Here is a 15615-nt window from a genome sequence, read left to right as displayed (position 1 = left end):
CTTCTTTTCTCTAATTGATAACTAGTCTAACTCCTCATTTTCCAATAATTTCATATATAATTGATCAATTCTATAATATTACTCTCAGGGATTTGTGAAATTCTATGTCCATTAGAAGATAAGAAATGTCATGTTCCCAGGCATAAGCAATGCATTTATAGTATACTGTATGAAATATAACAATCAGGAAGAGACCAACAAAGACAGAGGGAAAAGTAGATTGTGGGATATTTAAATGGGCACTAGTTTTTTAACTGTCACATCACTAACTATTCTTATGATAACCTCAGTTTCCCCTGGAACTGTATCATTGGGGGGAACTTGATTATTAAATGGACTTAAATCCTCCTACAGAGTCCTCATGAGTGATAAGTAAGCCTGTATAATGGGCTTAAGAATTTAAATTACATACTTTCCCTAAGAGTGAAGCAACAGAAAATCCTCTACACATCAACATTTTTATTTTACAAAATAAGCAAACCTCAAAGCTATGAGGTGAACTAAGAGACATTACTAAGTATGTGCAGAATGACCACCTAGAGCCAGACCACGAGGTGCATGCCCAGCCCCGAACAGCACAGTGACCTGGCCTAACGGGACCGAGCAGAAGTCCCAGCTTCACCACTTACAGGTGAGACCTGGGCAAGTCTCTCTGTCTGCCTCGCAACTTCTTCATTCCTTAAAATGGGTACGGTATCTGTCTCACATCAGGAGACTATGAGGCTTCAACAATATAATGCATGAAAACTGTTTCACAAAAGGTTTGGCACACATAAACACTCAAAAAATGGAAGTCAGTATTATTAACACTTCAGCTCATCCAGTGACTCCTCAGATATTTAGTCAAAACTCTTAATTTATACGTTCTTCTAAAAAATCTTTAAAATCTGTTTTTCTAACCAACAGATAAGAGGCAGACTCAAATTTGTAGGTGTGGGGTACTAGGCCAGGCACACTGACACCAGCAAATGAGAGCTGACATTAACAAGGAACAAATTCTAATAACAGATTAGTCAGAGATCATTTTGACTGGGGGCAAACAACCTGTTATATGTCTTTACTTTTTGAGGTAACAAAATTTTAAATTGTAAAATATTAGAGACACAGAGAAACTTATGAATATAACAAACATCTGTGATACCCACCACCCAGCTTTAACAATTTTAACACTTTTTATCATTCAGATTTTTAAAAACATTACAAACACAGTTGAAGAACCCTATATACCCCTCCCCAATCCCATTCCCCTCCCTCCCTCTCCAGAGGGAACCACTATCCAAATTTGTTATTTGTCACTCCCCATGCAAGTTTTTAATACCATAAATTCATAAGTATGTAGCCATAAACAATCAATATATAACACTGCACTGCACTTTATTCTGTGCTAATACTTATTGAGCACCCACTATGTGCTAGGCACAGTTCTAGGTGCTAGGGACAAAGCAGAGAACAAACACACAAATACGTGCCTTCATCAAGCTTGTGTTTGTATATTTTCAAACTTTATATAAATGGTATCATACTGTACAGCTCATTCTACAATTTGCTTTTCTGGCTCAACCTTGAATTTCTGAGATGTATCCCAGATGCTGATTCTTCTAGTTCATTTATTTTAACTGATGAATAGTATTCCATTGTAGAAGTATATCAGAATTTATCTTCCTCTTAGAGATTTATTTCCAAGTTCTAATACTAAGTGCTGTAATAAACCTTCTTAACATATCTCTTTGCTGACATGTACTTTTTTAAAAAACTGATCTTCAGTTTTACCGGATGTTGCTAAATTTCTCTTCAAAATAATCTTACCAATTTATACTCCATCAATACTATCTATGAGTTTCTATTTCTCAACATCTTTGTCAATACTTGGTATTTATTGGTTGTTTTCTTTATTTGCATTTCCATGTAACTAGTAAGCCTGAAAATCTTTTCATATTTATTGCTCATTTTAGTTTCTCTTATGTGATTCTCTGCCTATTTTGTTCCAGGAAAACTGTCTCATATATTCTGGATATTAATCCTTTTTTCCATTATTTGCAATGAAAATATCTTCTCCCACCAATCCATAGCTTATCTTCTCATACTCCTATGTCTTTTGTTACAATAAAGTTTTACATTTTAACATAGTTGAATTTATTAATCCTTAATGGTTTATCCTTTTTTATCTTATGAAATCCTTTCTCATATTTACAACATATTCTATATTTCTTCTAAAGCTTTAAATGTTTGCTTTTATAAACAAGTCTTTAACTGGCAATTACTTTTAGTTCTGGTATGAGATCAAAATCTAATTTTATTTATTTTTTCACGTTCATAACCAATTCTCTGTTTTCCACTGTCCCACCCCCCCACTGATGGCAATGCCCCTGCTATCTTATGTCAAGTTTCTCGAAGCTCCATTGCATTCAATTGGTCACTCAATCGATCCCTGTCCTGAGACTCCATTTGATATCTGGAGAGGTGAGAACTCACACTGTCTTAGTCCTCTTCAAAATAGTTTCAGATATTCTTGGCACTTTGCTGTTCAACATGAATTTTAAAATTAAGTTAAAAAACTTGATATTTTGATTAAAACTGCACTAAATATATAGACTAATTTGGGAGGAACTGACTTATTTATGATACTGAGTCATCTTCTCCAGAGAAGATGTGCATTTGTTTTTGGAACATTTGGTAATGTGAATTTAGGCTCCACTCATGCATGAGGGCTGGCTTGTGGTTAGAAATTCACAGAGATTTTTTGACACCCTCCTACCCAGTGCCACAGTCTAGATGAACACAGTGAGTTATTTCTAGATCACCTTTATGCCAGAAGTATAAGCCTTTGGAGTCCCACCCTTCCGCAGAGCTTGCTACGAGACTCCTCACCTTCGACAGGCCACAGAATTAACTCTCCTGTCCTCTGGACTCCTCACACATGTCAAAGCACAAACTCAAGGTCGCCAGCATCTGGCCAATGCCTCCATGGTAAAACACAGCTTGAATGCTTGTTTATTTTCTTACATTCCCGCTTCCACTTCATTTTTTGCCTTAGGATTCCTTCCTTATCAGATCAACTATACACTAAAAATACATACATATTTAAAATTTCATGCAGCATTTCTAGTTTATTTTCTATACCCTAATTTTTATCTGCTTGATTTACTAGTTTGGAAAAAACTAGTAAAATCTCTCAGCATGACTATACACTAGTAATTCCTTATCATTCCATCTTTGCTTTGTACACACATCTTTCAAGTTGCATAGAAATTAATGATTATATACCTTCTTGGTGGATTTTTCTTTTTAAAAAATATATGCTATTGCAGTTTATCCTTATGAAAGACTTTGGTCTTCCATCTGTCCAATAATGATAACCTACAGAAGTTTTCTTTCTCTATTTTTGGGCAGTCTTAGTGTTGCTATCTCTATAAAGAGTATATGAATAATTTTGGTTTTCATTCAAATTGCTATCTCTGTCTTTTAATAAAGATCAATCCATTTCTACTTTGAACTACACAGTATTTGGAAATATTTTTACTTCTTATTCTCTATTTAGTATATCTTTCCTTTCCTTTATTTATTTACTTGTTTAAGCTTTCCTGTCTTCTGAATTGAGCAAGTTTTCAATATTCTTTTCCCCCTCTTCTTCTGCTGGTTTAAAAGCTGTAAACTGTACTTCTATTATTTTAATTACTTTTAGTTTAGTTTTTTACTGTATATATTTAATTATATATTGTTCTGAAAGGGTCTGATTTCAGACTCTTTATATTTCTATCTTTTCCTGAACATGACAAAGACCTTACCATGTTATACCTTCCCATTGAACAAAACAACCCTATTCATACAACCTATTTGTTGTTACTCTCTACAACTATATTGTCTAATTTGGTAGCCATTAGTCACATGTGGCTGTTGAATCCTTGATATGCAGCCAGTCTAAAGTGAGATGTACTGTAAGTACAAAATACATACTGGATTTTGAGAATTTAGCATGAAAAAATACAGGTAGAGTATCTCATTAAAGTTTATACTGATGACATCCTGAAATACTATTTTAGACATACGGGGTTAAATAAAATGCATTATTAAAAATGTATTCCAAATGCTTCTCTTTTCTTTTTTAATGTAACTAGAAAATCTTAAGTTACACATGGAGCCAGAATTATAATTTTATTGGATGGTACTAATCTGGAATTTTAATTTTGTTTTAAATGTACTGCCCCCACCCCCAACAATCCCTGAATTATCTTTCTGGTATTAACAATTAATAACATTTATCATTTCACCTCATTAAAATTCTTCATTCTAAAATAACAGTTTACTTGGATATGATTAGGTATTGCCTTAGTATTTAAGACATTCCATTTTCTCTGGCATCAACTATTGCTGATGAGAAACGTTCTGCTAATTTAATTATCATACCTCTGTAGGTCATCTGGCTTCCAGCTTTGGTGGCTTTTAAGATTTTTGTCTTTATCTTTGACATTCTAGTTTCACCACAACCTGTCTAGATGTCGATCTTTCTTTGTTTAACCTACCTGACATTCTTAAGTTTACTTTGATGGAATGACTCAGGTTCTTCTTCAATGTTAACAATTCTCAGCCTGTGTGTCCCTCTGTCTTCAAAACTTAGTTCTCCACCACTCTGCATCTTCTTTTTCTTTTTGTACTTTTTATACATTTTCTGGAGTTTCTCAATTAATCTTCTTTGTTTTTTAACTACTCTTTCATATTTATATCTTTTTTCTCTGCGCTCTGGATGAATTTTTTAATACTACTTTCTAAATCATTAATTCTGCCATCAATGGTATAAAGGGTAAATTTATCCCATCTACTGAGTTTTTTATATACCAACTACAAAGATTTCTAGTTGGTTCATTCCTACATTAATCTGTTCTTCTTGTATCTCTTTTGTCTTATAATTTTTGAGCTCTCTTTAAATGGAAAGTACCCCTTAACTTTTAACTTATTACTTTGAGCATCCTAAAAATGCTTTAAAGTGTCTTCCAATCAATGGAATACTATGCAGCTGTTAAAAAGAATAAGATCATCCCATGGATGCTAACATGGAATGATTTCTAAATATGCTATGAAGTAAAAAGGCCAAGGTACATAATAGTATGTGTAGAATGCTACCATTTATATAAAAGTGTAGGTATGTGTGTGTGTATACTTGTACATGCACAAACTATCTCAGAAAAGATAGCAAGATATTGGTAATAGTGGTTGCCTCTGGGGAGGGGAACTGGGTGGCTAGGGGACAGAGGTGGGAGACAGACTTACTTTTCACTGTTTACCCTTTTGTATCTTTGAATTTTGTACCACGTGCATGTATTACCTAGTCAAAAAAAATAAATAAAATAATTTATTTTTTAAAATAAAGTCTTTGTTGGACTACTCCATAAAATTAATTTCATCCAGAGAAAATGCCTATTCTGATCACTGATTTTGTTATGACATTAATATTAGATGTCTTCATGAGTTTTGGAATTTTGGTTGTAGGTTCATTTTCAGTAGCAAAGGTCTTTAATTTTTCTCTCTTTCTTCCTATTTAATGGTTTTATAGTTCTTCTCACTTAGGTTTCTGGACCTGTAATCCACAATTAGACCTTATAATGACATTAAGGCCTCCAGTTCCGTGATGATATTGGAGTTTTCACACATATACATTCAGTCACTGACTCGTTAATGGCTTCATCAATTCCATGTCATGAGTCTGTGTCTTGATCAGCTAAAATCCATAGCCCCAGGTAGTTAATAGCTTTTTCCGTTTTTCAGGCTTTCACAAATGGGACAGACATTCTAACCAAACCCCTGTGGTAGTTCTGGCTTCTGCCTCACACGAAGCACGTCAGCATTTCTGATTCCTGACAGGAGCTAAACGACTGCGCATCAATGCCAGGCTGAAGCCCAGAGGGCTTCTGGTTTACACCCAGCTGGTATTTTTGTGTCTGCGTTCAACTTAGGGCCCACGAAAATGTTTACTGCTGTTTCTCTGCCTGGGTGTATCTTTTGTGCTGTTTAATCTTTTGTTCTATGTGTTTGGAGCACAGGAGTTACATTAAAACTCAGTATGTCATCTTGACTAGAAGTAATTTCCACATTTCTTATTTTTTGAAAATTAAAAGTAATCATTATAAAAATAATTATCTCTTTACATAAGATTTAGAAAATAGTATGTGAAATGTCTGACAGTGCTGAGCAAAAAAAAAAGAAAATAGAAAATTACTCATAATCCATCCATTCTAACTCACCCACTGTTAGTATTTTAAAATATATCTTTCTAATCTGTTATTCTGCATCCTGTCATATTTGAACAATTTTTATCCCGATTTTAACCTATATTATCCAAAGCATTTGTCTATGTTGACATGTAGTCTTTGTGACCATCATTTTAATGACTGCATATTAATCCACCAAAATGTTCAACTATTATCTACTTTCCACATCATTGAGAATTTGAGGAGTTTCCAAAAATGCAATAAAGAAGTTCTCTGTGCAAATGTGCTTTTTCCCCCTCAATAGTGTGAATTTTGGGGGTGGTGGTGAAATAGGCTTAGTAACAGGATGGCCATAATCTACACAGACCATTAGTCTAAAAGCATTACAAGACTATTATAATACTGGCTGAGGTTCATAATGATGACCCTAATATATGAAAAGAAAAGAAAATCATATGAAAGTAAAAATGCATTTTAGAAAGATTCCAATTCAAAAAAAGTTAACAGTAAGTTTTGTAACTGAAGGGATAAGGTTCACAAGGGATAAGATTCACAGTTCACAAATGTGTATCATCCAGCATTGCTGGACAAGGTGTTACACATGTTCGAGAAATTCCAAAACAGAGTATTTTGGGTCACACTAGTAAAGTTCACTTTTTTACCATAATACTGACCTGATATTATTCACACAGTCTTCATGAGCTTCAGAAAGTGTCTTTATGTGCTTTGATGATATAGGGTCAAAGAGCAGAACTTCAGTCTGTTCACAGGCAACTGTCAGCACTGACCTGTAAGCAAATGACACATTTGTTTAGTTTTCTAGCATTCTCTGGTTATTGATACTCATTTATTTATAATTGCACAAACTGTAAGTGGACAACTTCTTTTTGCCCATGTTAGTAGCAAATATTTAAAATATTGACATGATCCACTATTGGCTTAGCAAAAAATGGCACTCGCATATGTTTTGGTGGAGTATAACTGGTACAGTTTCTGTTTGGAGAGTACCACTATCTATCAAAATTTTAAATGTGCATACCTTATGACTCAGCAATTTTTTTCTGAGTATCCAATTTAGACACAATCATTCATAAATACAAAGAATATACGCTTAATTATAAGAAAAAATGGAAAGGAACCTTAATATACACAAAAAAGGAAAGACTGATTACATAAGTCATGGTACATTAATGCTATGCAATATGGTACAACTTTTGAAAAGAAAGGGATAGCTTTATATGGATAGGATATTTAGAAGAACACCAAAACATTTTTTTTAAATGAGAAAGGCTAAGTGCAGAAAAACATGCATACATGAGACAACTCAGAGGAAAAACATCTTATACCGCAGGATTATGTATTTCTTTATCAGTATCTACTGAAATGCACTGAAAAGATCTGGTATATATCCTACTGATTAAATATAGTCAAACAATCTTTTCATTATGGTGTTTTTAGTATTGTCTCTAGTTATTAAAAAGTTCTTTTTTCATAAACCTTTTACAAGCCCCATTTTAATTTCTGAAAATCCACTGTCATTTATTGATTTTGATTAAGTCTAGTTTTCTTTGGGCACAGCTCCTTCACATTGAGATCTAGTAAATGCAATCCTGAGTCTTTGAAACTGCAGGTCTTCCCAATTTATAGCTCTAATAACAAGTGGAATTTTATACACTAAAGGCAAAAGTGCATCATAGAGAATTTCAAATAGTCAAATTTTTATACTAAGAAAAAACTTCTTACATAAAGTTGGATAGGGAAAAAATCTACTAAATAAACCTTTCCCAGACTTCCAGTCAAGATGGCAATGTAGGCAGACACGGTTCACCTCCTCCCACAATCACATCAAAATTACAACTAAAATACAGAACAACCATCACTCAGAACAGTCAAAAATTGAGTTGAGTGGAAGTCTGACAACTTCCACTGAACAGAATTAAAAAACCCACATCCCTTCAGACTGGTAGGAGAGGAGAAGATTCAGAACTGGCTGGTCTCACATCCACATGTGGGGGATAAAAATTCAGGGGGGATAACGTGGGAGCGAGGAATCCCAACCCTACAATAGGCCCCCCAGCTCAGGGTCCCAGTGCCAGGAAGGTAAGTCCCACAACTTCTAACTGCAAAAACCAGCAGGGACTGAGTTGGTGGAAGAAACTGCTAGAGCCCCAAGAATTCCTCTTAAAGAACCCACACATGGACTCACCTACTAAGACTTACTCACTCCCTCTGAGCTCCAGCACAGGGGTGGCAGCTTGAAAGGCACCAGTGGCATCCTCCAGAGAGGAACTGAAATGGCTGGCATCAAGGCAAGCATAGGCCATTGTCCCTTTTCTGAACTCTCTCCCCAGAGTCAGCAAGCTGGTACCATATCTAAGAATCCATTAGCCTGGCTAACACTATTTGCCATGCCCTGGGGATTCCCTGAGACTCCCTCCCAGCCAACTTGGGAAACTGCTTTTCCATATAAATGGCTGATCTTAGCTCATGCTTCACAACTTCCTAAACCCTATCAAACAAGCAACAGCTGGTCTCTGTGAGCCCCAGGCCTGGCACTACCAGTAACCAGCTTAGATTCGCAGCTTGGCTTGACTGGGAATCAAACTGGTGAACCTTTGGTTTGCAGGCTGGCACGCAAACCACTGAACTGTACTAGCCAGGGCTCTTTTTTTCTTGAGATGGATACTTAGCTTATTAATTTTCCTTGTCTTCTTTTCCAGTTTATTAAAGTCTATAATTTCCTATTAAGAACTGTTCTACTTATATATATCCCCCAAGTTTTGAGGCATGTGGTATTTCCATTATCATTTAGTTCTACATTTCTAATTTCCATTGCTATTTCTTCTTTGGCCCTTCTTTTGAAATATGTGATCTTTTAAGTGAAAACTTCGTAAATTTTCCTTGTGTGTTTAAAAAAACAAAAGGTAGCTATTACATATAGTCAGTGTGATATTCAGAAATGTTAAACATTCATTAGTAATATAAATTAACATATAAATAAAATTTAAAACAGTCTTAATAAAGTAACCTATAGATTATAAAAATGTTTGCCAAATGATATTAGTTATAACTCAAATTGTTTATCAAATTATTCTAGTAACTTCCAATCATTTATTAGTTTTTGGAAATTGTAGCCACGATCTTGTTTGATGCAGATGCCCTCATCTAAACCATGGACATAGAAAATTGCATAAAGCCCCTCCAAGAATTTCCACATTAAATAGGTAGTCATTACATAACTTGTAGTCTTATTTTGTTTTGAGTATTTTATTTATTTATTTTTTAGAGAGGGGAAGGGAAGGAGGAAGGGAGGGAAAGAAACAGTAATGTGTGATTGCCTCTCATGTGCCCTCTACTGGGGACCTGGCTCAGAACCCAGGCATGTGCCCTGACTGGAAATCCAACCGGCAACCCTTTGGTTTGCAGGCTGGTGCTCAATCCACTGAGCCACACCAGCTAGGGCTTAATTTGTAGTCTTGATAAGTATTCAAAAAGAAAATCACTAGTAACATCAACAGAATTGTTCATGGGGCTGAATCCTCTTTTTAACTTCTGCTGAAGTTACAGTAAGCATATTAAATTATTTTTTAGTCTTTATAATGCTGCCAACTTTGTGTACTCAAATATGTATTCGATATTAATAACTAAGTTATAAAAGTAATTTACTGATTATCATATTTAATTATATCAAACTTAATCCCTCATCCCAGATGAGAGGCAATGTGTAATATGGCAGTTATGAGCATAAGCCAGGGTACAGATCCTTTGTATATGACCTTTCTGCTTCTCAGTTCACTCAACTAAATGCATCTGGTATAGAGATTTATGTTGGTAGCTATTTTCATTAATGAGTGTTATTAATGCCCATGGTGGGCTGATATTCAGTGAGTTTTAGCAAAATTATCCCACTAAATAATGGTGAAATTCAACAAGAATAATAAAATCAGGAATCTGCATCCCAGAAGTCATTTATCCACACACCACTGCCGTAGGCCTCATCCACCGGCTGCAGATTCTCTCCTGTGTGGGAGTGCACAGCGTGCCAAGAGTTCATGTTTGGATGGTGCCTGTAACAGTGTTGTTACTCTCATTTGACTGCTCTCTCCATTTCTGTCTCTCCCAGAGGCTGCGGTCCTCACAAATGACCAAGTGAAAGTGGGAGAGCTCCTGATAAAGGCACGCAGCCCCACACTGAGAGAACCCAATGGGCATTTACCTATGGATCTGTTTTTTGTGGGGGGGAGAGTACCTGGCATGCGCGAAGAGCAATTAGAATGGATGCTGATAGCTTTCCAGGAAGATATTTGTTGGCAGCTTGCTGGGCCAGTTCTGAATTCTTTAGTTACTACGTAAAGTACTATTCTGGGAGGTCGTATGGAAGGTGCTGAAGCATTAGGATGGCACTCAGTGGGCTTGGGGCAGTGACCATTCAACTACTATGGACATATATCAATATTTTAACAAGTGGTATAGCTGAACCAATGGGTACTAGCTGAGCAGCAGGCCTAAATGCAGCCTTCTACATATGCTCTGTACAGCAAGGTTTTAATTAGTGTTGTTTATACTTTGTGTTTCTTACTTATGCTTGTGTTTGTCCGATTAACTGAAGTACACTACGATGTGCATGAAAATCTTCCCCTATGAGAAATGTTTTCTCCTTGAAGTTAACAATTTTTGATGTATATATTTTAAATCTAAAACAATCATTCAAGTTTAGAACTGTTTTATCTTCCAGGTGAACTGAGCTTCTTTATTAAGTGACCTCACATTTCTAGTAATTTTTTTTCCCTTAAAGCCTATTTTGTATGACATTAATAAAGCTCACCAGATTTCTTCAGTTTGAAATGTCTGAATAATTTTTCTCTATCCTTCTGAACATTTAGTACCTCCACATTTATTATTAATTAGTAGTATGGATTTATTTTTAGCCATTCTTTGTGCTTCTTATTTATTATACCTTTTCTATTTTTTCTTTCCCTTTCTTATTTCCTTTCAGAATTGTTTTATTCCATATTTTTCTTCTACTAGTCTAGAAATCATTTTTTTCTTCTCTTTTGGTGGTTGCCTTGAAAATTTTTAAATCCACACTAAACTTATTAAAGCCTAAAGTTAATATAATTCCCCCTCCAAAAACGTAAGGAATTTAGAGCATCCCTTCATAACATATATGCTATTGTTGTCTTCTATTTTAGTTCTTTGTTAATCCCAAAAGACAAAATTATTTTTACATACATATTTTCCATTTTCTTTGTTCTTCATTCCTTCTACTATCTCAGACCTTCCATTTGAAAACATTTTATTCTCTCTGAATGTAGAATTCCATGATTAAAGGTGTGGTAGCAAACTCACTCAGCTTTGCTTGTATAAATGGTATTTATTTCAACTTAGTTCTTGACAAGAGCCAAAGAACCCACCCTTGCTGAGTATAGACATCTAAATCGGCAGGGTTTTTCCCCCAGCATCCTAAAAATAATCACCACTGTGTTCTGATTTACACTATTATTTTTGTCTAATTGCCTTTATAGCTACTGTTTTTAAGGTCTTTTTCTCTAGCTTTTAAGATTTTTACATTTGTTGTCCTGCAGTTTCATTACATGTCTTGAGAGGATTCCTACTTGAGAGTGCTGGGCTTCTTAAATCATGGCTTAGTGCTTTTTTTCAATACTGGAAAGTTCTCAGCTATTACCTCTTCGTTTGAATGTGCTTTTGACCCATTATCTTATCTATTCAATATCTCATTTTCTTCAAGAATTAACCAAATATATGGTAAGCTTTTTCTATTTATCATGTCACTAAACTGTCTTCATATTTTTAACCATTGTGTTTCCTATCCACATTTTAGATAATTTCTTCACTTCTATTTTCCAATACATTAATTCTCTCTTCAGCAGTGCCTAATGTCTTCTCAGAGAGGAATTGCTTGAGACAGTCCCACATATTATTATCTATCTAATTTATTAATATTAACAAATGTCCTTTTTCAAATTGTCATCTTAGGAGGTAATACACTTATTCCGACAATATTGCTACTGCTTAAAACATTTTTGGATTTCTTTAGAAATTATATTCTGCCCTGGCTGGTGTGGCTCAGTGGATTGAGCACTGGTCTGTGAACCAAAAGGCTGTCAGTTCAATTCCCAGTCAGGGCACATGCCTGGGTTGCGGGCCAGGTCCCCAGGAGGGGGCATTGAAAAGGCAACCACACACTGATGTTTCTCTCCCTCTCTTTCTCCTTCCCTTCCCCTCTCTCTATAAATAAATAAATAAATAAAATCTTTTAAAAAATAAAGAAATTATCTTCTATGTATCCTTTCATTTATTTTTTACTGCCAAATTCTAGTCCAGTCTCTATTAAATTTATAATTTTAATCATTACCTTCAGTATCACCTCTGCTTCTCTGTACTGAGAAGTCCTTGTAAGTGACAGTGGTTATGGTACCCAGTTAGGTGATTTAACTCATATAACTGAAGGACATAACAAATTATGTCATTTAACACAGGTCATTTTTTCCCTAAAAATTACTTTCAGTCCCATGAAAACCTGGGTTATATTAGTACATGTAGCAAGATACTAAAGAATTAAAACACTGAACTATTTTCACCTTTCACCTTGACACAGATGAAAAAGAATAGCTATATGCAATGTTGGCAGGGGTATGGGGAGACAAGCACTTTCCTACTTGTCTGATAGAACTGAGAACTGGTATAATCTTCAAAGAGAACAATTTAATAACAGGTATCTAAGTTTTCATAACCTTTAGTGCATTTCAGGGATTTATTGTAAGGACATAAATCTAAAATATTTGTTTATATAGGTTTTACTTAAATACAAATTTTTTTAAATGTAGAAATATGTGTATTAACATAGGTCACTTACAATATATTGTATTAAAAAAGCAGGCTACAAAACAGCATGATTCCACATTTACATTAAGATAAACATACACAAAGAAGAAATTTCCTTGGATATCCAATTAATCTCTGGGATCCTAAGTTTTGTTTACCTTCTTTTTGTTCATTTATTGCCCAGGTTTTCTATAATAAGCATATATTAACTGGGCAATTAAAAGATTATTGGATTAAGTATACTGGATTATTGGATTATTTAAGAGTACCTAACCACCTTTTACATAAATGTTTCTATGGGAAAATATAGTCCAGATTCAAACAGAACTATTAGTAATATACTCCTCATTCTAATATCACTAGGCAATGGAATTTCTTCATCATAACTCATTCTATCCCTCTCACTCTCTACCTATAACTTCACCTCCAAAGAACCCAAATGTCTGCTTCTGAAGGCCGACAGAGTAGGTAGGAGGCAGGGAACAGAGGAGCCGAATGTTTATGAGGAACAGACTCAAGGTATTTTGGGAGGAGTCTTAAGAATAGGGCTTGGTTAAAAGAGAGGATAGAGGAAGTTCCATGAATACACTTCAGCAAAATAGTTTCTCACTAATTTTTCCTATATGTGATCGATGCACATTCATTGCTACAAGTTCCACCCATCTGCTATAAGGAGATCCCAGCATCAAGTGTAATTAAGAAGCATTTGCATCAGTGAAATGGAATAGGTTGTCCCTGTTCACTGTGATTCCGGATTCTGTTGCTTTGCTCCTTCCTCAGAATATTTTAGGTCTTTCTTTAGCACATTTTTGTTTGTTTGTTTTGCTAATCCATCTCCTCAGATGTGATACACTGCTCCTCCTCACCAGTCCTTTGAAATGCCAGTTCCTCCATCTGAATTACTTCTATCCCCTCCCCAATCCTGCCTTGACTATCTCATCTTCTACTCATTTCTCTGATCTTCGTTAAGTGTCCCTTCCTCAGGAAAGCCCCAAACACCCCATTCTCAATTTGTAAATACACATTACGAATCATTTGGTATGGTTAGCAACATTGGGTTGAACCTACGGGTCTCAAGCTCAATGAAAGTGGTGCCATTAGCTGGTTCTGCATATCACTGCAACCTCTCCATCTGGAACACACCAGTGGCCAACAATTATTTGCTGAATGGAGGAATGAATGAATAACTAAGCAAATGACTAGAAATCAAGAGGCCTTGATTAGATAAGTTATATTAATTATGTTGTCTCCTGGTGGAACAGTGTGTTTAAGTTTTTCTCCACTGATTGCTGTGAAGTTTGTTTGCATACTCACTAAACAAAGTTTTAAAAAGATAATATTTTGAATATTGGCCCAAAAGAAAATCAAGGACAAACATGAAATATTTAATCAGTCAGAAAAAGGCTGGACCCCCTTAACAGAAGCACGTAGCCTGGGAACTTCACAAATGCCCCACAACGTAAGACACCTCTGGCTGAGTCTTCGCATCTCACTGGAGCAAATGAATGCGCACTTGTCCCCTCCGGGTAAGTCAGGCAGAGGGTACAGGGCACCTGCAGGCTTCCCACCCTCGGTACAAACTTAGATGAAAAAACCTCAAGCCTAGGGGGACAAGGAAAGAGTGGGCCTTTATTCAGTGTATTTACTGAGCATTTACTGTGTGCCAGAAGATCCCAGTTCTGGACTGGCTCTGACAGCCCCACCGGAGGGCTTTAGGCAACTCTCCTAGACCGAGCCTGGGCGTCCCGAAGGCGAGCAGATGAGGCACCGGGCGGCCTACCTCAAGGGGTCGGATGGGGCCTCCAACAGCGACTGAGCACTCCAGAAAGTGCCTGGGGATGAAGGCTAGCGGCCCGAAACGGGTAGAGCCCGGCCCAGGCCGAGCGAGCTAACCCTGGGCAGCCCCGCCAGGCTGAGGCGAATACCCGCCCTCCGAGGGGCCGCGCTTACCCGTCGGGCGAGTACTCGAGGTTGAAGACGGCACCGTGGGTGCGAGTGCTGAGGTACACCGAGTCTGCGGGGTGGATGGAGCCATAGAGGTTAGTCATGGTGCGGAAATTGTCCCGCGCCGGGTCCACGAACAGCCCGCGGCCCAGGCTGCGCTCTCTCAGCCAGCCAAAGAGCCGGGCGCCTGGGCCTCCCCGGCCGGTGCCGAGGGCTTGCCGGCCCCGGTTCCCGGCCCCGCAGTCCGGCCCGGGTCTCCGGCGCGGAGGCGAAGACCGTGACGGCTCTCCTAGGGCGAAAGCGGCAGGTTCCGGGGCTCCGGACTGCTCCAGCTCCCCAGCGCGCGCGGCCGGTGACAGCGAGGGGCCGCCAGGGCTGCGAGGGCTCCCGCCGGGCGACGGGGGAGGGGCTGCGACGGCCCCGGGCGGTGGCGGCACGGGCGGGGAAGGGAGCGGTCCGGCAGCTGCTGCCGGTCCCTCGTGGGGTGACGGCTCCTCAGCCCGGGCTCTAGTCGCCCGGTCCCCTCCTGGGCTACCCGGCCCGAAGGGAAACATGACCAACGCCCCCGCCCCCGGCTGCGGGATGCTGCCCCGCCGGCCTACAACTCAGCGCTCCCGCTCCT

General features: G+C 37.6%; 1 protein-coding gene across 1 annotated transcript in view; it reads right to left on the bottom strand.

Moving 5' to 3' along the window:
• Nucleotides 1-15615, bottom strand: part of DCAF10 (DDB1 and CUL4 associated factor 10) — a 37554-nt gene extending 21939 nt beyond the window's left edge. Inside the window, exons 1-2 of the mRNA XM_045840768.1 lie at nucleotides 15000-15615; nucleotides 6878-6991 (exon numbers count right to left, since the gene is read on the bottom strand). Coding sequence (XP_045696724.1) covers nucleotides 6878-6991; nucleotides 15000-15547 — 662 coding nt within the window. The 5' untranslated portion in view covers nucleotides 15548-15615. The remainder of the gene's footprint in view (nucleotides 1-6877; nucleotides 6992-14999) is intronic.

Source organism: Phyllostomus hastatus, unplaced genomic scaffold (assembly GCF_019186645.2).
Source record: "Phyllostomus hastatus isolate PE091 unplaced genomic scaffold, TTU_PhHast_1.1 phas_contig_34, whole genome shotgun sequence".
Classification (NCBI taxonomy): domain Eukaryota; kingdom Metazoa; phylum Chordata; class Mammalia; order Chiroptera; family Phyllostomidae; genus Phyllostomus; species Phyllostomus hastatus.
The sequence above is the reverse complement of the archived record's forward strand: the minus strand, read 5'-3'. Positions and strand labels throughout refer to the sequence as shown.